At 54.1% G+C, this 23406-nt stretch overlaps 1 protein-coding gene across 5 annotated transcripts in view; it reads left to right on the forward strand.

Moving 5' to 3' along the window:
• MGRN1 (mahogunin ring finger 1) overlaps positions 1–23406 on the forward strand; it is a 55107-nt gene that overhangs the window by 18262 nt on the left and 13439 nt on the right. For 4 of the 5 annotated variants that reach the window (XM_035022188.1, XM_035022185.1, XM_035022187.1 and 1 more), the window contains exons 2-10: positions 3286–3404; positions 4891–4979; positions 5632–5778; positions 8208–8325; positions 16197–16263; positions 16987–17036; positions 19383–19430; positions 20070–20138; positions 21787–21946. In XM_035022188.1, the coding sequence (XP_034878079.1) occupies positions 3286–3404; positions 4891–4979; positions 5632–5778; positions 8208–8325; positions 16197–16263; positions 16987–17036; positions 19383–19430; positions 20070–20138; positions 21787–21946 (867 nt within the window). The remainder of the gene's footprint in view (positions 1–3285; positions 3405–4890; positions 4980–5631; positions 5779–8207; positions 8326–16196; positions 16264–16986; positions 17037–19382; positions 19431–20069; positions 20139–21786; positions 21947–23406) is intronic. The other variant, XM_035022186.1, reaches the window with a different exon arrangement.

A 23406-nucleotide genomic window follows, 5' to 3' on the forward strand; every position in this document is an offset into this window, starting at 1 on the left:
CATGAATGTATGTTGTACTTTGTCAAATGCTTTTTCTGCTTCTTACTAAGGTGATCATATGGTTTTTATCCTTTCTTTTTTTTGATGTGATATATCCCATTGATTAATTTGCAAATATTGAACCACCTTTGCATCCCAGGGATAAATTCCACTTGATCATGGTGAATGACTTTTTTTTGTTGTTGGATTTGGTTTGCTGAGGATTTTTGCATCTGTGTTCATCAGAGATATTGACCTGTAGTTCTCTTTTTTTTTGTGCCGTCTTTATCTAATTTTGGTATCAGGGCAATGCTGGCTTCATTGAATGAATTTGGAAGCTTTCCTTCCTCTTCTATTTATGTATTTTTATTTTTTTAAAGATTTTGTTTATTTGAGAGAGAGAGAACACAAGCGGTGGGGAGGAGGCAGAGGGAGAGGGAGAAGCAGACCCCTGCTGAGCAAGGAGCCTAATGTAGGGATTCGATTCCAGGACCCTGGGCCAAAGACAGACATTTAACTGACTGAGCCACCCAGGTGCCCCTCTTCTATTTTTTTTTTTTTAATAGTTTGAGAAGAATAGGCATTAACCCTTTTTAAATGTTTAGTAGAATTTACCTGTGAAACCGTCTGGTCCTGGACTTTTGTTTATTGGGAGTTTTTTGATGACTGATTCATTTCATTGCTGGTAATTGGTCTGTTCAAATTTTGTTTCTTCCTGATTCAGTTTTGGGACATTGTATGTTTCTAGGAATTTATCCATTTCTTCCAGGTTGTCCAATTTGTTGGCATATAATTTTTAAAAATATTCTCTTGTCGGGGCACCTGGGTGGCTCAGTCGTTGAGCGCCTGCCTTCGGCTCAGGTCATGATCCCAGGGTGCTGGGATCGAGCCCCACATTGGGCTCCCTGCTCAGCGGGAAGCCTGCTTCTCTCTCTCCCACTCCTCCTGCTTGTGTTCCCTTTCTCGCTGTGTCTTTCTCTCTGTCAAATAAATAAATAAAATCTTAAAAAAAAAAAATTCTCTTGTGAACCTTCGTATTTTTTGGTATGGGTTGTTATTTCTCTTCTTTCATTTATGATTTTGTTTGAGTTCTTCTCTTTATTTTTTATGAGTCTGGCTAAAGGTTTGTCGATTTTGTCCATTTCAGAGAACAAGCTCCTGGTCTCATTGATCTGTTCTATTATTTGTTTAGTTTCTATTACGTTTGTTTCTGCTCTAATCTTTATTACTTCCTTTGTTCTGTTGGTTTGGGGTTTTATTTGTTCTTTTTCTTGCTCCCTTAGGTGGGAGGTTAGGTTACTTATTTGAGATTTTTCTTGCTTCTTGAGGTAGGCCTATATTGCTGTAAACTAACCTCTTTAGGACCGCTTTTGGTGCATCTCAGAGATTTTGGACCACTGTGTTTTCATTTTCATTTGTTTCCGTATATTTTTTTATTTCCTCTTTGATATCTTGGTTGACTCATTCATTGTTGAGTAGCATGTATTTGTGCTATCCCCAGATTTTTTTCTTGTTGATGTCTAGTTTCATAGTGTTGTCATCAGAAAAGCTGCATGGAATGACTTTGATCTTTTTGACTTTGTCGAGACTTGTTTTGTGGCCCAACATGTGCTCTATTCTAGAGAATGTTCCATGTGCACTTGAAAAGAATGTGTATTCTACTGTTTTAGGATGGAATGTTCTGAATATATCTGTCAGAGCCATCTGGTCCAGTGTGTCATTCAAAGCCGCTGTTTCCTTGTTGATTTTCTGTTTGGACGATCTGTCCATTGATGTAAGTGGGTTAATTACTATCAATTACTTCCTTTATAGTTGCTCTTAACTTGTGTCTTTGGGTGCGCCCATGTTGGGTGATGTAGTGTCCTTTATCTCTTTCTACAGTCTTTGTTTGAAAGTCTATTTTGTCCCATGTAAGTATTGCTACCCCAGCTTTCTTTTCACACTATTTGCATGATGAATGCTTCTCTACCCCTTCACTTTCAGTCTGCATGTCTTTATGTCTCAAATGAGTCTCTTGCAGGCAGCCTATAGATTGGTCTTGTTTTCTTATCCATGCCATCACCCTTTGTCTTTTGATTGGAGTGTTTAGTACATTTACGTTCAAAGTAATTATTGGTGGGTATGTATGTATTGCCATTTTGTTACTTGTTTTATGGTTGTTTTTGTGGTTTTTCTCCATTCCTCTCTTTTCCCGCTCTCTTCTCTCATGATTAGTTGGTTTTCTTTTTTTTTTTTTTTAAAGATTTTATTTATTTATTTGACAGAGAGAGACACAGCGAGAGAGGGAACACAAGCAGGGGGAAGGCTTCCTGCGGAGCAGGGAGCCCGATGGAGGGCTCGATCCCAGGAGCCCAGGATCATGACTTAAGCTGAAGGCAGTCACTTAACGACTGAGCCACCCAGGCGCTTCTCTTTTTTTTTTTTAAGATTTTATTTATTTATTTGACAGAGAGATAGTGAGAGCAGGAACACAAGCAGGGAGAGTGGGAGAGGGAGAAGCAGGCTTCCCGTGGAGCAGGGAGCCCGATTGGGGGCTCGATCCCAGGACCCTGGGATCATGACCTGAGCCGAAGGCAGACGCTTAACGACTGAGCCACCCAGGAGCCCCTAGTTGGCTTTCTTTAATGATGAACTTGGCTTCCTCTCTTTATTTTTTGCTTATCTATTACTGGTGTGTGATTTGTGGTTACCACTAGGTTTTGTTTTTTTTTTTTTTTTTTTTTTTTTTACCACTAGGTTTTTATGTAACATCCTCTGCATATAGCAGTTTGTATTAAGTTGATGGTCACTTAAGTTTGAACCCATTCTTCTATTCCTTTCGTCCCCACATTTTAGGTGTATGGTGTTGTACTTTACATCCTTTTATTTTGTGAGTCAGTTTATTGAGTTTTACCAATATATGTATTTTTACCAGTTTTGTTACTTCAGTCTGACTTCCTCTTGATTTCATCTGTAAAGACCCTGTTTCCAACTAAGGTCACACACACGGGTGTAGGGCAGGAACTGAGACGTATCCTTAAGGAGGACACAACTCGGGCTGCCACAGAGGGAAAGGATAGTGGAGCAGAGGACAGGACGCGCCCCTGAGCAGGGAAGGGAGGTCTGGGAGCAGGAAGGGTGTCGGGGTGCAGGGGTTGACATGGTTGAAGGGCTGAGGCCCAGGCTACAGCCTTGAATGGGAGGGACCGCCTGTGAGGCTTCTTTCCAAATGGAGCTGCTCTCAGGGCTGAGCCTCTTGGCCATCCCACGCTTACCCTGGGCTGTGTCAAGCCTCCTTATCCACAACTGTGTTTCTTTTTTAACCAGGAAACTACTTTGCCTCGCACTTTTTCATGGGAGGTGAGAAATTTGACACCCCCCACCCTGAAGGTTACCTCTTTGGAGAAAACATGGATCTGAATTTCCTGGGCAATCGCCCAGTCCAGGTGGGTCCAGGTGGGTCTCGCCCAGGCTAGGCATGTGGGTGGCAGTGGTGAGGTGCCTCCCCTCCGCTGTCCACAACCAGTTTCGAGGACAAGCGGGCACTGAGTCCCCCCAGACGGACAGAGCTGCTGGCGGGACGTGTGTGTGTGTGTGTGTGTGTGCGGGGGCATGTCCTGGTGCTGCCCCCTGAGAGCCTGGATGGCTGCAGGTTGGTCACTGGAGACAGGATGACTGTTGCTGAGCCCAGTGCATCAGTGCATCCAGGCTGTGGGACTACCACAAGTTCGCTTTCACTAGTCACCAGAGAAGTACATGCTTATACACTGTTGTCCATTTATTCAACACTCATTTGGCACCTGCTCTGTGCCTAGGACTTTTCCACGGGTTGGGGGTGGAGGACAGATCCCACCCCATTCACTGCAGGGGGTGCTGACAATGAAGAAGAGAACATTTCACGAATGGAAACTAAAGAGAGAGGGAGAAGGATGAGTGAGGACCAGTGGGGAGGGGGATGCTGAGCAGGGGATTGGGTTTTGTACTTTGAAATGATGGTCCCCAGTGTGGGTGAGGGGCCAGGCAGGAGGCCCTCTCTTTCAGGAGACATTGAATTCTGTTTCCTAAGGCTGCTGAGTCCCTGGGGTGTTCCTGGGCCTGACAGGAGGTGGGGTGTCCTCTGGACCAGGAATCTTTAGGCTGTTTTACAACAGAGCAGCTGGTTGATATGAAATCTTGATCCTTTAGTGGATGGGAGGCAAGGAGCTAGGGCCTGGTGGGCCATTCTCCACCACCCATGGGACCGCTGGGACTTTCGGGTGGTGCTGAATCTCCCCCAGCCTCCTGAGTCCATGAGAACAAGAAAGCAACCTCACTTCCATCTTTGAAGCCTCAGCTCACATGCAGGGCCTGGCTCTTACAGACCTCCATAAGTCTGTTATTTTTTAAACTTTGAAAGCATCGTAGACTCACCTGCAGTGGTGAGAAGTGATGCAGAGAGATCCTGTGTGCCCTCTCCTCTGTTTCCCCAGTGACATCATCTAATAAAGCTCCGGTGTGCTATCACAGGCCAGAACTCTCCAGATGACTCCAGTGTCCAGCATGCATCTGTGTGTGTCTGTGTGCTAGTCTCCTCCAAAATGTTTACTGAGCATCGTCCTTTTGTGGAAATCCCATTTTATTCGGGGCAGCAGTGGGCATCAGGTCCCACCTGTGGGCACATGGCCTGAGAGCCCCAGCCTTCACCGCCCCCAGGGTCCCTCGGGCCAGGTTATGCTTGCTGAGGGTCCTCGTGGAATTGGAGGACCGTGGTGAGATCCGTGTGGCCAGAATCCTCCAGGGTGGCCTGGGCCCTGCTCCTCCGCTCACTGGCTGCGCTGCCTGCACAAGGGCCAGGGAGTACAGACTTGTGACTGTTGCTTTGATCATCCCTGTGTTCTGCCCCGGCCGCACCTTAGGGAGTCACCGGGCACTGCTTTGGGTTTTTCCCTCTAGTTTCCTTACGTCACCCCCGCCCCCCATGAGCCGGTGAAGACGCTGAGGAGCCTGGTGAACATCCGAAAAGACTCCCTGCGGCTTGTGAGGTAAGGCTCCGCCCCGCCCTGCTCTCTGGCCCCTGATACCTGGCAGAGGGGCAGTGGCGAGCGACCCCGGGCTCTGCTAACCTCAGGCGTGGAGCCAGAAGGCCGTGGGCAGGTCTCGAGCCCCCGAGTTGCTCCTGGGGTGTGGGTGCAGAGGGAGAGGAGGCCAGCAGGGCTCTGCTTATGAAACTCTAGTCTTTAAACCAGGGCTTCTCAACCGGCAGCTGTGCCCCCAGGGACCCTGGCCTGTGTCTGTTGTCACAGCTGGGGGATTGGGTGTTGCGGGCCCACAGTGGGCAGAGACCAGGGATGCTGCTCAACACCCTGCAGTGTACAGGACAGCCCCCAGCCAGGAATGATCCAGTGTCCAGCATGAGCAGGCCGAGAAGCTGCTTTAAACCTGGATGGCCTGAGGCGTCTGGGGCTGTCTCTAAACCAGGAGGACTCCTCCCTTTCTGTGGGCAGGAGGCGAGGAAAGGACAGCTCTGCAGTGTTGGGCCTTATTATCCACCAGGGAGTGGGCCTCCACATTTCTAGGCAACCACCTCAGAGGACCCCAGCCGGGGGGTGGGGTGGGATGCGCGTGCTGTGCAGGGTGGGGGCGCTTACAGGCAGGACCCTTGACCTGCTGCCTGTTCCTCTGCCTCCCGGGCAGGTACAAAGATGGTACAGACAGCCCCTCCGAGGACAGTGAGAAGCCCCGTGTCCTCTACAGCCTGGAGTTCACCTTTGATGCCGACGCCCGGGTGGCCATCACCATCTACTGCCAGGCGGTGGAGGAGTTCCTGAACGGGACTGCGGTGTGAGTCTCTGGGCCTGGGGGGGCCTCTGTGGTCCATGTTGTGTGTTTGAGCTTCTAGAGGTTTTATTTGCAGTAAGGGTCCTGCTGGCCCCAAAAGTTTGAAATCTGCAACTTCAGCAGCAGATTCGGACAGACCAGGGAAAATGCACCTGCTTGTGTCCTGTTGGGGAAAGCCATCTGAGGGCCCGATTGGATCTGGGATTGGAGCTCAGGCTTCAGGTGCTGGCCCTGCCCTGTACCTGCCAAACAGCTCCTGGCCTAGGACCGGCTTGTGCCTCAGTTTCCTGAGCTGGGGGTGGGGGTGGCTGGAGTGGCCCCCTCGTGTTTGCTATAAGGATCTTGCCGCTGCTATTGGAGAAAACTCAGAGGTGGGGCTTTGTGGGGAGCACCCCCTTCAGGGAGTGAACGCTTTGTCCTCTGTGGGGCTCAGTGGGCTGGGGGCCTGGGCCCCTGAGGGGCTGCCCTTACCATCCCCCCATGTTCCCACCCCCCCCACTCGCACCCACCCTGGCAGCAACAAGAGGACAAGGTTCCTTTTCCTGTACTTTCTTCTTTGAGGCTTCACGCTGACCCAAACATTGGATTACTTTTGTTTTTTCAATGACACAGCCGTTTACAAATGTGTTCTTACCGTAAACCAAGAATGAGAAGATCCAGGAGTATCTGGGGGCCTGCCCCCCAGAGGTAAGCACAGTGCCCTGAGGCACTGATGTGGCCATTCAGGTCCCTCCCGGGCCCTCCCGGTGCCCTGTTGGCTCTTTCCTTGTGACCCCGCCTGCCTGGCCTTTGTCCTTGGCCATGTTCACTTGCTCTGGCTCCTGACCAGGAGGTGGGAGGACACGTGTGGGAGGGCCACAGTGCCACATCGGTTGGGGTGAAGCTTCTGTGTTCTCTGTTTTCTGCTAGTTTGGCTGCCACAGTGGAGGGGTCCTGGCTAGTGGGGAGGGGTCTGAGGGCTGCCACAGAGAGGGGCAAGGGACAGGGGTAGGCCGGCAGGTGTGGGTGAGCGGCCCACCCACCCCACACTCCCCCAGCTTTTGTCTGTGTCACACTTGGGCTGGTAAGAGGTTCCATATGCTTGAGAAAAGAGTCTGCTGCCCCCAGAAGGACAGTGGACGCATGAGCCAAGGGCATAGCCCCTGGAGCCTTTGTCTTGGACCCCTGGGAGACTCCTCTGGGGGGAGAAAAACGCTGCTCTGTCCCCTTCCTGAGACCTGGCCGGAGTGGCTGGGAGCCCTGCTTCTCTTCCGAGTTTGCTGGAGTTGAGTGGTGTGAGCACAGAAGTCACCGGAACAAAGAGAAGCAGGAAGGCTCCGGAAGCCTGTGCCCAGGCACCTTTACCTTAGCCTGGAAATTCTGTTTGCATTCCCTGATTCCCTCCCTACTTCCTGACAGGAGAGAAAGGGGGCAGATCTGAGGTCCCAGAGAAAATCTCAGGTTTGCATGGCAGCAGAGTCCTAACCTGTGTCTTTACCACGGGCCGAGGCCTGGGTTCTCACAGGGAAGGAAGGGCCTCTGGCCTCTGGTTGGCGGAGGGGCCCTCTCTCTTTGTGCGTACAAGAACAACCCCCCCCCCCCCGCCCAGTCTCTCAGGCTCTCCAGAGTGTCTTTTGTCTAAGAGACTGAGAGAGGCCCCAGGAATGGCAGGTGTGGGGTGGGTGGAGGAAGCTTTTTCAGGGTGGTATGTTGGATTCCTGAATAGGGAGAAGCCAGAGTTGATCAGAATTGAAAATGTGAGTCCCCTTTGACCCAGCTGTTCCTTTTTTGGGAATGTGCTTGTGTATGTGGCTCAGATGGATGTAGAAGCAGGTCCTGGAAGCGTTGTGTGCAGTAGCAAGATGTTGGAGACCGTCTGGTGTTCACCCCGCAGTGAAGGCCGTGCGGTGTTTGCAGAGCACTCAGCTCTGTGTGTCGGCTAGGGGACAGCTTCGGGGCCTGGCAGTAGCGAGAGCAGGTGTGGGTGGACTGCCGCTGGAATATGGAAGAGCAGACGCCCGTGCATTTGGGCGTGGGGGTTGTGGGGGACGCTGCCCGCTGAGTACATGTTTGTTCAGCACAGTAAACATACCATAAAAGCCAAATGGAAAGGTGTAGCTAGATCTGGAAAGGCAGTTACTGGGCAGGTGTGGGCTCTGGAGGACTTGTGACCAGGCAGGCCCCAGGCAGAGCTGGTGGTGAGCAGAATGAGGCCGCCGAAGTTGGTGGCAGGCTGAGCGCCCTGCCCCGCCACAGGAGGGCTTGCATTTGCAGGAAGAGAAAGGAAGTGTGGGTCTTGCATGTCCAATTACCGCTCGGTCCCAAAAGCCCAGTGGCTGCCAGCCCCTGTGTCACAGGCCCCTGTGCTCGGGGGCTCGCCCTGACGACCAGGCGCAGCAGACCGTTTGCTCTCGGCAGAGTCTCAGCGGCCTTTCTCTTGGCTGCCCCTTCAGGTACAGCCCCAAGAGCCCCGCCCTGCAGTCTGAGACCGTCCACTACAAGAGAGGGGTGAGCCAGCAGTTCTCCCTGCCCTCCTTCAAGATCGACTTCTCCGAGTGGAAGGATGATGAGGTAACCTTCTGGCCAGGCCCCCCTTTCCCGGGGCCCCTTTCCCGAATTCCCTTCCCCTTGTGGTGGGGGACGAGCACCTCGGGGCCTGTCTGTTCAGATTCCTTGCGTGGTTGATAAGCATCAGGAGTGGCTGCTGACTCAGGTCTGTGTGCTCAGTCGGGCGTGTGCTGGACCAGAGAGCGGGGTTTGATTCGAGTGTTGGCGGCAGTTACAGGCTCCGGTACCCAGCTTTGGTGCCTTGTTGGGGCCACGGGACTGCAGCATGGCAGGACCCCTTCCACCGTGTGGTTCCATAGCTGGGGATGGTAATTTACGTTATGTAAAGGATGGTGATGGAAGGTTTGTCTGTAATAGCAAAAAATGCAAACAACCTGTATGTCTGATTGCTTGTTCACTGAGGTTATGGGAACCATCTGCATAATACAGGCACCGTGGTTCACTTCTATAACGGATGCAGCCTTAGTGCAGGGGAAAGGGATCTATGTGTACCATACGGACTGATATCCCCTTACGGGCTTGGAGGGCCATTGCTGACAGATACAGTATAATTTCATATATACGACAACAGGAAAAATGCACAAAACCATTTCTGCAGGTACATGTACGTGTATATAAATCTTGAGGAGAAACTAGGGAAGATGCCCGTGAAGCTGCACAGGGTCTTGGGAGAAGACAAAGAATTCTAGAACACACACGCGCACACACGTACACACTGTACGTGAACGGTGTGCGTGCCAATACTGTAAACGTGTCTGAATTATTACAACGGGGCTGTTAAGGTATAATTTACGTACCATAAAACTTACCCTCTTACGTATATAATTCAGTGCTTTTTAGTAAATTTATGAATTATGTGATGATCACCACAATCCAGTTCTCGAGCATTTCCATCCTCCACTAGGGTCCCTCAATGTCCACTTATAGTTAATCCCTGTTCCTAGCTGCAGCCCCTACATTAATCTACTTTCTGGACGGATTTGGCTTTTCTGGATGTTTTATATAAATGGAGTCATATGGTATGTGGCCTTTTGTATCAGGCTGCTCTCATTTAGCTGAATTCTGTGGTTTCTTGAAGAAGACATTCGTATATTACTAAAATAAATTTAGGGGGAAGGAACGGAGACAATGGGGTATGGGTGGTATAAGAATTGGGCAGGAAGGTTCTGGCTTGTGGACTATGTCAGAAGGTGAAGGCATGCCACGGTGTTTGCTCTTGGCTGTGTGTGTGCTTGCTTGTCAGGGTGCTTTGATGACAGGCAACAGAAGCTGCCATTGTGTCACTTGGGTGAGAAAGTCCTCTGAAAGAAGAATGGGGCCACTGGAGCCCTGCCCCCAGTCCCATTCTGTCAGATGGTTCCATCCCTGCATGTCAACAGTCCTGGTTGGGATACCCAGCAGGTGCATGTGGTCCTGCTCACCCTCCTGTGAATGGGGGAAGCTGCTCCCCAAAGAAAGGAGGGGGCTGGGTGGGCAAAAGGGGGTTGGGCAGACAAGTGGGTGCCCCCACCCTGTGGTTGCTTGTGGGGAGGGTTTGGCTGAGGCTGCATCTCACTTTGGTGACCTCTGTTCATAGAGCAGTCCCTTGGCTGGCGTTTTGGCCACAGAACAGATCCTTGCGCATTTGCAGATGTGCTGAGTCAGGCCGACAGTTTGGGTTCCAGACTCCTAGTGAGGTCAGTTGTCCTGGGGGCACACTTGGCTCATAAACCGGTCTGAAGCGCCACATAGGGGCACCCCCTTTCATCCATTAGAGCATGAGGGGCCCACATTCCAACTTGTCAGTGTGTGGCATGGTGGACATGGCGGGGGTGGTGGCAGGCGCAGTGGGTGTGGTGGGCAGCCACATGGGCCTGTCTCAGGTGTACTTATCCCAGGATCCCTTCCTCGTCTTTGCCTTCTCTGATTATCTCCTCAGCTAATGTGTTCTCAAAATCAGCTCACTTCTTTTATGTATTTTTTTAAAAGATTGATTGATTGATTGATTGATTGATTTGACAGAAGGAGAGCAAGCACAAGCAGGGGGAGTGGCAGGCAGACCAGGCAGAGGGAGAAGCAGACTCCCTGCTGAGCAGGGGGCCCAATGTGGGACTTGATCCCAGGACCCTGGGATCATGACCTGAGCCGAAGGCAGATGCTTAACTGACTGAGCCACCCAGGCATCCCCTGTTAGATGTATTTTTAAGTGGAAACTTTATCAGTTATTACCGTGGTTGGGAAACTAAGCCTTGCCATAGATAGAAGGTCCTGGAAGTTATTACGTCCTCTCCCTGTGTTGCTGCCTGCCGGAGGTGCTGAAGCAGATGTTGGCAGGTGTTCGAGGCCTGACAGATACTCAGGCCCCAAACCCAGACTTGTCCTCAATCAGGGCTTCTCAGCCTCAGTGCTGTTGACCCTTGGGACCCGGGTCATTCTCTGAAGTGAGGGCCATCCTGTGCACTGTGGGATTTCAAGCAGCATCCCTGGCCTCTGGCCGCCAGGTGTCAGTCAGGAGCACCCCCACTGCAGCTGTGACAACCAGGGATGTCTTGTGACACAGGCAGGTGTCCCCTTGGCCGCCAGCATCATGCCAGCCTCCCTTCTTTAGCCATATTCCCCGGACTTGCCTATTTAAAGATTACAACGGTAATGTATGCTTGTTGTAAAATGTGCAAGTTATACAGAATTTATAAGACAAAATGCTCCCCAGTTGAAGCTCCTTCTCCAGAGGCAACCGCTTCTGACCATTCAGTGTGTATATTCCAGATTTTTTTCCCATGTGCATTTGTTTGTTGTAAAGATGCGGTCATGCCATATACATATTATTCTGTAGTTTTTTTTTTTTTTTTAAAGATTTTATTTATTTATTTCAGAGAGAGAATGAGAGAGAGCACATGAGAGGGGGGAGGGGCAGAGGGAGAAGCAGGCTCCCCGCCGAGCAGGGAGCCCGATGCGGGACTCGATCCAGGGACTCCAGGATCATGACCTGAGCCGAAGGCAGTCGCTTAACCAACTGAGCCACCCAGGCGCCCTCTGTAGTTTGTTTTTAAAAGCATTTTATTGGGGCGCCTGGGTGGCTCAGTCGTTAGGCGTCTGCCTTCGGCTCAGGTCATGATCCCAGGGTCCTGGGATCGAGCCCAGCATCACACTCCTTGCTCAGTGGGAAGCCTGCTTCTCCTTCTCCCACTCTCCCTGCTTGTGTTCCCTCTCTCGCTGTGTCTGTCTCTGTCAAATAAATAAAATATTTAAAAAAATAAATAAAATAAAAATAAAAACATTTTATTGAGATCTAATTCACATACCGTATAATTTGCCCTTTTAAAGTGTGCAGTCAGTAAGATTTACCAGATAGATGATGGTCCTTTGACTTAAGATGGTTTGACTTTGCTTTTTCGACTTTACGATGGCACTCAAGTAATAACACATTCAGTAGAAACTACTTCGAATTTTGAATTTGCATCTTCTCCTGGGCTAGTGATCTGTAGCACGGTCCTCCCTGGGGATGTGGGGGCAGGAGCCGAAGCTCCCGTCAGCCACGCGCTCACGAGGGTAAACGACCGACAAACTGACCGCCATCCCGTTTTTCTCTTTCAGTACAGTATTCACTATATTACATGAGATACTGCTCAGCACTTCATTATGAAATGGGCTCTATGGGAGGCGATTTTGCCCAACTGTAGGCTGATGTCAGTGTTCCGAGCACGTTTAAGTTCTGCAGGGTGCGATAGTGCATTTTCGACTTCTGATAATTTCAACTTATGAGGGGCTTCTCAAGCCGTAACCCTGTCGTAAGTTGCAGAAGGTCTGTATTCAGAGTTGTGCAGCCATCACCGCCATCCGATTTTATCAGCCCCAGAGGAAACGCTGTGCTCGCCACCAGTCCCTCAGCCCCGGGCAGCCACTCGTCTACTTTCTGTCATTTTGGATTTGCCTGTTGTGGACGTTTCACATAAACAGAATCATAGAGTATGTGACCTTTTTTTGTGACTGGTTTCTGTCACTGAACACTGTGTCTTTGTCCATGTCGTAGCAGGTGTCAGTACCTTGTTCCTTCCTGTGGTTCATAACACTCCCCTGTGTGGTTGGATCACGTTTTGTTCATCTGTCCATCAGTGGGTGGGCATTCAGGTTGTCTCCAGCTTTGGGTTATTAATGGACAATGCTGTACAAATTTTTGTGTGGATGTATTCATTTCTCTTGGCTATGATTTGCTTTTTAATTTAATTTATTTTGGGGGCACCTAGGTGGCTCAGTCAGTTAAGCGTCTGCCTTCAGCTCAGGTCATGATCCCAGGATCGTCGGGCTCTCTGCTCCTCGGGAAGTCTGCTTCTCCCTCTGGCCTCTGTCCCTACCCACTGTTCATGCCCGCTCGCTCTCAAATAAATAAAATCTTTTAAAAAAAAATTTATTTTTTAAAACAATTTATCTATTTTACCTTTTTAAAGATTTTATTTATTTGACAGAGAGAGACACGGTGAGAGAGGGAACACAAGCAGGGGGAGTAGCAGAGGGAGAAGCAGACTTCCCCACGGAGCAAGGAGCCCTATGCGGGGCTCGATCCCAGGACCCCGGGATCATGACCTGAGCCGAAGGCAGATGCTTAACAACTGAGCCACCCAGGCACCCCTAAAACAATTTATTTTAGCGAAAGGGGGCAGGGGGAGGAGCAGAGGGAGGGGGAGAGGGAGAGAAGCAGACTCCCTGCTGAGTGCAGGGCCCAGCACAGGGCTAGACCTTAGGACCGGACCTCAGGACCCTGAGATAACGACCTGAACCGAAATCATGAGTTAGCTGCTCAACCGACTAAGCCACCCAGTCCCCCTTTAATTTTATTTTTTCTAGACTTTTTTTTTTAAAGATTTTGTTTATTTATTTGTCAGAGAGCGAGCGAGAGCGCATGCACAAGCAGAGGGAGCGGCAGAGAGAGGGAGAAGCAGACTCCCTGCCGAGCTCGATCCTAGGACCCTGGGCTCATGACCTGAGCTGAAGGCAGACATTTAACCGACTGAGCCACCCAGGGGTCCCAAGACTTTTTTATAGTAGCTTCAAGTGCGCAGCACAATTAAGAGGAAGGCATGGAGATCTCCCGTATCTCCCCGTTCCCACACATGCATAACTTGAATCATATTGTGGACATCTTGGAGATGGCCTGGTGGCTGGAGTGGCTTCTTTACTGGGTTTCCCTACCAAACTCCTCATGGCTTCCATTTATTTTCCTGAGAGCCATGTCCCCCTCCTCTTCTGTCCTTTGCCTTTTCTCTATTTCTTGGTGTCCGTCTGGACTAGGGCTTGCAGAGACCCTTCTCTGGATGCCCCTCTGGGGCAGGAGAGCCCGAGGTGCCATGGGCGAGGCTCCCACCCGTGCTTGCGTTGGGGAAGAGTGGGGCCTGGGCTGGATAGCCCAGTGTGGCTCTGGCCAGTACCAGCTCTTCCTCCCGACCTGGGCAGCTGCTCTCCCCGAAGAAAAGCCTCTCTTTCTGCATTAAAAATAAATGTTCCCCTCAGACTGTGGGGTGGGCGCAAGTCACTGTCCTCCCCCAGCGTACTTAGCTCCAGGGAGTGAGTCGGGTGCGGGGCGTTTTAGGGGAGATGATCCTCACCCCCTGAGCCCTGTAGCCCCTGGTGCCCCGGTGTGATGTGGCTGTGGCGCCATCTTCGGAGGCACAGGTCACGTAACTGGCTGGCAGGTGGGGGGTGTCAGCTCCCTATGTGGAGGCTTGTCGTGGCTGGGCGTTCGAGGGCGGCGCGGTGCCGGGCCCTGGTGCCAGGGAGAGCTGGGGTCCCGTGTCCCTTCATTTCCATCGCGCTCCCCTAGCCTCAGCCTGGGCTGGCCAGGGCGGGTCTTCTCTCAGGCCTTGCCGAGTCTGTTTAAGGAATACCGAGCGTCGGCCGCTGCCCTGGGCTCCGTGGCTGTGGTCGCCGGGTGAATGTTAGCAGGAGGTGCCAGCAGGCCTGCCGCCACAGAGCCTTCGGACATTGTCTGTGTCAGGACAGTTTTGGTTGAGCGGCCGAAACACGTCTCAGTATGACTTAAGACAGGAAGACCAAGGTCTGTCCGTTGTGCACCCCGTGTGCCCGCGAGACTGGAGAGCAGGGCTCGGGTCACTGACTGCTGGTGGAGCCACCGCGCAGACCAGGACCAGCAAAACACGACTGGTGCTGAGGCTGCACTCAGTGTGCAAGGGAGAAAGAAAATGCCAGTCACTCGTGGCTTCTCAGAGCCCTGAGTTTGTTGTTAACCGCCCCCTGCCCCCCAGCAGCACCAGGGATTCTATTCCAGAAACTGACCGGACGTGCAGGGGCAAGTAGGCTGTGTGCACAAAGCTCTGCTCCCCATCGGGCTCTTACTTGAACCCTCCCCTTCCTGGGCTTGATTACAGCCCTTGGAAGGGCAATGCCTGCACGTCACCCAGTGTCCACGTCACCAGGGTAACTGCAGGATGGTCACGGCAGGATGGCCCCCTGTGCCCTGACTCAGGGTGGGGAGGACAGAAACAGGCTTGCAGAGGGGCCCCTGTCCCCTGCATAGCTGTGGATGACTTGTATCTCCTGTCTCAGGTGATGACCTCTGCCACCCCCCATGAGTCACCCCAGAGCAAGGCAGGCGTTGCAGAGAGGGGCCCTTCCCTCTTCAAAGTCTGGATTTCTGTGGTACAGCCCTCTACCCTGAGGCTACAGCGAGTATGAGGCCTGGCTGGGTCCTGGGGGGCCTGAACACGCCCTCCACCTCCCCACACGGAGCTAGTGTGCACATGGGTTCCTAGAGTCCTGCATGCCTGGGAGTCCATGCCCTGTGTCTCTCCGTGAGGCCCTTCTGGGCCACTGTCCCCCTTAGCTCCTGCTGCCTGAACATGCCAAGCTCTGCATGGCTGGTGCTCACTGCGTGTTTTCTCAGCCACCACGCGCACCAGGCACAGCTTTTATCCCTGTTTTACAGACGGGGAAACTGAGGCTCAGGTGGTGGAGCCAGTCTTGATCCCAGTACCTGGTCCCTCCCAGTCCCACCTCCCACTGGCAGTCTGGGACCCACAGGCACCTTCTGGGCCTCCCTTTGCAGCCCTGCCTGGGGTGTCCTCAGCTGGTCGCGTCTGTGCTGTGGATCCTGGCCTGTGGCCCCTGCTGCTGAGCAGATGTGGAGACCATGCCCAGGTAGATGTGTGTGGGGAGGAGAGTGGCCTTTGGCCAGGGAGCAGCCGGGAGCCACGCAGCCAGCTGTGTGGCCACATTGTGGCCACTTTCCTTCTGCCCTTGGGGGGGGGGCAGGCCAGGCACTTTCTTTACGAAGCTGAACACCGGGTCCCCTGGGGCTCAGACCGATGCCATTGGTGCTGTCTGCTCCCTTGGTGTGCGTAGCAGCCTGAAGGGGGACAGCCCCGGTGTCCCTTAGCAGGCGAATGGGTGAGCAGGGTCTGGCTGTGCAGCAGAGGAGTACTCAGCCCAGGGAGGAAGCACTGATGTGTGCGGTGAACCTCGAAGACGTGCTCAGTGAACAAGCCAGACGGGAAAGATACGTGCTGTGAGGTCCGACTTCCGTGAAATGTGCAGACCAGGCAAATCCGTGGACGTCAAGTGGCGTGGGGCTTACCTGGTGGGGAGGGTGTGTGTGTGGTCATGGGGACAGGGTTCCCGTTGGGATGATGAGCGTGCTCTGGAAATGGATGGTGGTGGTGGTTAACGTGGCCTTACAGATGCACTTAGTGCTACTAAGTTACACAGATTTGCCATTTTAATCATTTTTATCGATTTTGCCAAAAGGGAAAAAGAGGTACAGCCAGCTGTCTTGTCTTCCCTCGCCATTTTGTCTGACTTTGTGAGCTCCACCGCGGCACCATCCTGCTCACCGCACCTCCTCCCTCCAGCTCAGTCTGACTGTTCTCGCTTCCTTTTCTCCTCAGTTGAACTTTGACCTGGACCGGGGCATGTTTCCAGTGGTCATCCAGGCCGTGGTGGATGAAGGAGACGGTGAGCGGCCTTTCCTCGTCTGTCTCCCTTTCGGGCTGTGGGCCCTTCTCACCTCAGTCAGCAGGGAGGAGTTTATTCCAGAAGTGGTGAAAGACAGCTCAGCCCACTCAGCACATTTAGGGCCAGGGGGTTCAAGCCCCAAGCTGGGCTACGGGGCCCCCTCTTGAGCTCCTTCTCCCGACTCAGCTCCTTCCCAGCGACTCACCACCGCGGTGACAGCAGCTAGCCAGGCCTCGGCTTGTGGTGGTCCACGCTCAGCGGGATGCCGGGAGACAGCAGAGAAGGCGCAGAGCAGGGTGGGCCCCGTGCTGGGGGCTGTCAGCGCATCAGGCCACGCTGATTGGCTGACCGGCCCTTTCTCCCTCTGCCGGTCTTGCTGGGTCTCTCCCGTGCCACTACTGTGGGCTGCGGTCCCTCAGCCTAGAGCATGGGCCCCCCCCCTCCCCCCGCCCCCGGCTGAGTCCTGGCTTCTCAGCCCTGTCGGAATGTTCCTCTGTGCAGAGCCAGGAGGCGGCACGTGGAGGCGCTTTGGGGGAGGTATGGCTAGTGGGAGCAGCGGGCCCCGCAGGCAGAGGAAGGCAAGATGAGGACGCTCCTCCTGTGGGCTTGGGCTCTCCAGCTGAGAGCATAGGGAAGCTCCAGCTCAGAAGGAGAAGTTCAGGGTAGGGGCAGAGGAGGGGTTGAGGCCAGCTCTGACCGCTCCCTCCTCTCTCTCCCGGGCAGTTGTGGAAGTGACCGGCCACGCCCACGTGCTCTTAGCCGCCTTTGAAAAGGTAAGTGCCTTTGCCCTTGACCAGGGAACCCTGCCTCTGCCTGTGACCAGGGAGCGCGGGTGTTTTGAGACTAGAAGTCTGAACTTGGGGTCAGGGCTTGGCCAGATGGGCCTAGTGCCAGAGGGTCGGGGCAGGTGGGAGGCACTCCAATTACTCTGGGCTCCAGGAGGCCAGGCCTCAAGACAGCACCACCTTTGGAAGGGTTTTCAAAGGGCATCTAGTGTGTGGCGAGGGGCCGTGTTCTAGGGAGGCCAGCCATTTGGAACTCCCTATAACCTACCAGCACAGGGGCCCAGACACCCACGTGGAGGGCTCTCATCACAGACCAGCTTTTCTGTGGGATGTGGACGGATCATCCAGGTTGTCACCTCTCAGGACCCCTGCCTTTCCCACCAGGCCCATTGGAGCCTCTCAGCCTGGCCTGGTCCTCACATGCATGCTCTGCCCTGCCTCCAGGTGGCTGTGTCACCCGGTCCCGCAGGCCTACATTGACCTCACTCCCCACTGGGCCCTTTCAGACTTCCGGGACAGACATTTGTGGTACTTACCCTCTGATGTCCTTGAGGACAGAACTGGGCCCCTTGTTATTTGTGTCCTTGGTATGTAGTAGATGCTCAGTGAATGCTGGTGGGGTTGCTGAGGGTCTGCCACCTGTCTAGCATGGCCCCAGACCCTCTGTGGTACAAAAAGAAAACATCCAGGCCCTCCTGGAGTCCCTGAGTTGTGGGTGCCTCTCATACAGAGGCCATTTACGTGCAAGGATTCACTTAATATTACCTTTGGCCTGATGCGTATTTGAGCTTAGATGTTTTCCCGTTTCTTCCATGCAGACCCCAGTCCCCAGTCTCCCCAGCTGTTCATGTTTTGTGGCCACGTTATGTAGGGTGCAGTGGGGAGAGAATGGTCAGCCTCACCATTGTCTCTGCGTTAGGATGTCATGGGGCCTAGGGACTGTCCCAGTTACCAATCACTGCTGTTCATGGGGGCCAGGCAGTTGTGTGTGTGTGTGTTAATGCAGCAGGGAAGAAATCCCTACTCACAGAGACCCTTGCTGGAGGTAATGGGGTGTGTCCCCTGTTGGAGAATGTCATGTCTGACAGCCCCTTCCCCCCGGGGCTCTTTGACACTGGCCTGCACTCTGCAGTTGTAAAGTGTTTCCGGCATCAGCCTGTGGCCTGGGTGGACAAGGTTCAGGGACGCCCCCCATGAGGAAACCAGGCTCGGGCTGCTTTTCTGGGCTTTGCACCACACATGGGCAACCTGCTAATGCTTCCTCAGCCCGGTGTGTGTCTGCAGCCTTGAGAGCGTTGAGGGCAGCGTCCAGCTCCTCCCTGTGATCTGGGTCTTTCCAGACTGCCCGGGGAGTTAGGACAGCTGGGCCCAAGGACCCTGTGGCCCATTTGTCCTGTGCTCCCCCTGGCCCCTGGGGCTGTGGTGGCACGGAGCGCCCAGGGCAGAAGGCGGGCTTCTCTCTCACCGGCTGCACTCCCCATGCCCGGCCTTGTCGGAAGAGATGATAACTGCTGTGTGCTTCTCTGGTGAGGTGGGTGGGCCGTCGACGGCAAACTCCACCTGCGCTTCCGGTTTAGAGCCCAGGTTGATTCCGAGGGGTAACTGGCGTTGTCACGAGATCTCAGATCTCATACCTTCATGTTATTATTATTATTATTTTTTTTAAGATTTTATTTACTTGACAGAGCGAGACACAGCGAGAGAGGGAACACAAGCAGGGGGAGTGGGAGAGGGAGAAGCAGGCTTCCTGCTGAGCAGGGAGCCCGACGCGGGGCTCAATCCCAGGACCCTGGGACCATGAACTGAGCCAAAGGCAGACGCTTAACGGCTGAGCCACCCAGGCGCCCCTCAGATCTCATACCTTCATTAACCTCGAACTCTGGGCGGTGTGTCTCCCCAGATGCCACCAGACACATTTACCCTCTTTAGTTGTTAGAGTTTTTAGGATTTTGGGCTTTCCCGTATACATATGCGTGTGTACGTTTGTCTTCTCAACAAAACCAAGCCCTTTTGGGGTCAGAAGTGGGCTGTGTGAGTTCTTGCCATCCAGGTGCTGCTGCTTGCTGTTGGGGGCTCTGCTCTGTTGTCAGAACTTGCCCGATGGTTGTAAGCCTGAGTGTGCTTGGGCACTACCCAGAGAGTTGGGTGGACCCAGGAGGCAGACCTCCAGGTAGTTTCGAGGCCCAGTCAGAGGGCCACATTTGGAGAGACCTGGCTGGGCTCCGTCCTTCAGCCATGGATGTGGAACAGCCGAGGAAGGGCCTTCAGCTTGCCGGTGGGAGTGCTAAGTGATACCAGCTTGACTGAGTTCACCTTTGTCTTTCTTCCCTGTAGCATGTTGACGGCAGCTTCTCTGTGAAACCTTTAAAGCAGAAGCAAATTGTAAGTCTGGTAGAAGAAATATTGTGGCCCCTTTTGATTTAAAAGACACACACACACCGTCTCACTCTGCAGAGTCATCGTCTGGGCTCTGGGAAATCCGGCTCTGCCTCCTCGGGTGCATGCGTGTGCCCACCGTGTCCCAGTATTGACTCGTAGCCCCAAGTCTTGTCTGGCTTGATACGGAGTGTTTGCGTCTGTAGGGCTGTGTGGGAAATGCAGCGACTCAGACCACTTCTGAACATGGTCAGCGTGAGGTCTGACTCTGGTCACTCTTGTGCGGCTAGTGAAGGGTGGGTCCAAAGTGGTTTTTCTCTGGTGAGGGGGATGGCAAGGTGGGCATGGGGTATGGTTGCCTGGCCCATATAGAGGTTGGCTCCATGCCCCCTGGTGGGCAGAACCACCGGACTCCCCCCCCCACCCCCCACTGCCCGTGCTCCTGGGTGGGCTGGGCAAGTAGCAGGTTCTCCGCCCTTCTCCTGGCACTGGGCCCACTCCCTGAGGGGCAGGTGGACAGAATTTCAAACCACACCTGCTCTGGGACCTGAGCCTGGCCCCTGGAAAGTGGCGTTGGGCCATGTGGGTGCAGCGGAGCCCTTAAGTGGGGGCTAGCAAGTGCCCAGATTCCTCTCTCTTCTCCAGGTGGACCGGGTCAGCTACCTGCTGCAGGAGATCTACGGCATCGAGAACAAGAACAACCAGGAGACAAAGGTATGTGCTTGTGGTATCTGCTGGGACGGCAGGAGGAGCTCGCTCCCCAGCTTCCCTTCCACCTACATGAAAACAGGCTCCTGGACGGGCTTGCCTGGGTCCCCCAGCCCTGGCCAGGGCCCCGTGGGCTGGTGGTAGATGAGTTAGTCCCTGTGTGTGCCTTCCTTGGGAGGCCCTGCGACACCAGACTCCATTTTCCCTTAATTTTTTATTTTATTTTATTTTTATTTATTTTTTTAAAGATTTTATTTATTTGAGAGAGAGCGAGCATAATCACGAGCAGGGGGGAAGGGCAGAGGGAGAAGCAGGCTCCCCAATAAGCAGGTAGCCTGAGGTGGGACTCGATCCCAGGATCCTGGGATCATCACCTGAGCTGAAGGCAGATGCCCAACTGACTGAGTCACCCGGGTGCCCATTTTTCCTTAATTTTTTAAAGGAGTTAATAGGGAGGGGCGCCTGGCTAGCTGGGTCGGTGAGCGTGCGGCTCTTGATATTGGGGTTGTAGGTTCGAGCCCCACGTTGGGTGTAGGGATGACTTAAAAATAGTAACAGTAATGAATGAATAAATAGAAGAGTTAACAGAATTTGTGGGCATTTTGTTCTTTTTCCAGCAAATTCCCTGACTTGTTAATGTCATTGGGTTGCCAGCCATCAGGTGGGCAGGGACAGCCTGGTGTGTGGGGCCCCTTCGCACCCCCTCAGGGGGAGCCCGCGCTGCCCTCGCCAGCCGGCCCGCCCCCCAGTCGTGAGCCCCTGTGCGCCTGTAGCCAGAGCGCGTGGTTGATGGAGCTGTGGTCTGGCCCGGCCAGGGAAGGGTGCCAGAGAATCAGCCTGGACCTTTGTCATCGTTTGTGAAAGGCACGAGGGAAACTGCCATCTCTTTTTAAACGTTTCTGGAAGTTTCTGGAAGTCCTACATGCGAGCTTCTGTGACAGCTGAGATCGGCTGAAAGCCGAAGTGAGGGCAGTTTGGTCAGGCCCTTATTCTCGAAGGAGCGCCCCAGCGTGCTTCCCGCGTTAACACCACAGGTGGGCTGGCCACCCCTAAATGGCCTGGGAGTGCGTGTCTTCGCCTTGACTGGCCGTCTGTCCGATCTGTTCCGTGCCCTGATTTCACAGATAACGCACAAGCAGCATAGCTGTTCCGAAACGAGGGGGCAAGGCTGGGCTCCCGTCAGGCCTGATTTACAGAAACATGGTGGGGCCATCGTTCACTGACTCTTGATCCAGACACTAGTTTTGATTAGACGAGTTAGACTTGTCTGATTTTTTTCAGTTTCAGCCCCGTAAGTGGGCGTCCTCTGCGAGATACGCTCTGTGCTGCTGGGTCGTTTCCACGTTTTCTCTGTGGTTCTGAGGTGTAAAACGAGACCCAAGTTTCTTGGTTTGGAGAGTGTGTTGGGGGTGGGGCATTGATTCTCTTCTCTGCCTTGGGGCTGGCGCGGGCTGGGCCGGCTCTGGGCCGCATCTCCCGAGGAGTCCTGCTCCACGGTGACCTTCTTCCGCCCTCTGGGCTTCCCCCTGGGGAAGTGGGGGGCCGCCGGTTGGCCGGCTGGGGACAGGAACAGCTCCCTGCTCCGCCCCCCGTCCTGGCCCCTGCCTGCGGCCCTGGGGAGCCCGCTGACGCTTGTCCCTCGGTGTCCCCACAGCCGTCGGACGAGGAGAACAGCGACAACAGCAGCGAGTGTGTGGTGTGCCTGTCGGACCCGCGGGACACGCTGATCCTGCCCTGCAGGCACCTGTGCTTGTGTAACTCGTGCGCGGACACGTTGCGCTACCAGGCCAGCAACTGCCCCATCTGCCGGCTGCGTGAGTGGGGGGCCCGGGGGGCCGGGGGCTGGAGGCCGCCCACCTTGGGCACAGGTGCTTGGGACCCACGCGACCGCGCTGGCACATGGCGTGGCTCTCATCCTCCGAAAATAGACTTGGGAGGCTGTGCCAGGGCGGGTGCCTGCGGTGACGTTGGACCCGGACAGATAGACGTTGGCCAGTGACTCCGGCCGTTAAGTGGAAAACGTTTGGATTTAAAGACCAGACCTGGTGAGGTGGAAAGCTGACTGAGGAGGGACGGGCTTCCTGGAGCGCTGCAGACGTTTTCTCAAAGCTAATTCTGAACCAAGTGTTTGTCCTCTAGTGGAGGAATCTAAACATTCTCAGGGCAGAAAATCCCACTGGATCAAGATGAGCGTCAAGCTGGTGGGTGGGTCCCGGCAGCAAGGGAGCCCAGGGTGTGGGTGAGGAGCGAGGGCGGTTTTTTGGAGAAAGCCGTCCTGCCCTTTCACACCTCAGTGTGCCGGTCGGCCTCCTTGGGGCCTCCTGGGGGTATTCGTGCGTCACCACGCAGCCCTGCGGCCCCAGCTGCCATGCCTGTCTTCTCACTGTCTTGGGGCTCACAGCCTAGTAAGGCACAGGGGTGGGTCTACACCTGTTGTCCCCCTGGGATAGGCGGGTGTGTGCAGAGGCCACAGTGCAGGCCGAGCGTGTGGAAGTAGAGGATGAGGCTGTGGGGTCTGGGGGTCCAGAGTCCAGCCCTGATGAGACCTCAGGGGTTGGTGGGGGAGGCTGCAGGGGGCCGGCGTGCTGGCCCTGGAGGGTCAGGCAGCAGGGCCAGTAGCCTCTCCCGTGGGAGGAACAGGCTAGGAGCAGGGGAGCGGGGGCCGAAGGCCTGCCTCCCCCACGGGCCCTGTCTCCTGGGCATTCTCGGCCGCGGCCTGGCGTGGAGGCCCCGGGGCCCTTGTCTCTGAGGCCTGCAGCCTGGAGCAGCTGCCGTCAGCACTGGGGACATGGGTGCCCCTGGCAGGTGCTGGTACGGCGTGCAGCTGTGTACCGTGGGTGCAAGCTGCACTTCTCATCAACGTTACACTCCTGTTAGGGGAACTGACAGTCTGGGACGACCAGTAGCCTGCGTCCTGATTGATTTTCCCAGTTCTTGCTGCTGCTGGTTTTCCAGTGTAGAGATTGTGCTGTCGGGCGTTCACATACGTATGTCTGCCTACCCTGGGTATGACTTCAGGAGGAGACTGGCCAGTGTCCAGGGCACACCTTGAGCTTTTAGCTGGTCGCCAGGTGTGACACAGACGCACTGTTGCGTGTATAGTTCAGGGTTCAGCCTGTGGGAGGCTGGTGGCGCCCTGCTTGTTGCCCCAGAAGCTCCGCCTGAACCAGGGTCGTGCACTGCTGGCTCATCTGTCTCTCTTCCGGGCTGCTCTGTTGTGACTTCTGTTTTGCCTCTGATTTGGAAACATGGCTTGTTCTAGGACCTTGGTTGG

This window comes from Mirounga leonina, unplaced genomic scaffold, assembly GCF_011800145.1.
Source record: "Mirounga leonina isolate KUSES-001 unplaced genomic scaffold, KU_Mleo_1.0 Mir_175, whole genome shotgun sequence".
In the NCBI taxonomy this organism is placed as follows: domain Eukaryota; kingdom Metazoa; phylum Chordata; class Mammalia; order Carnivora; family Phocidae; genus Mirounga; species Mirounga leonina.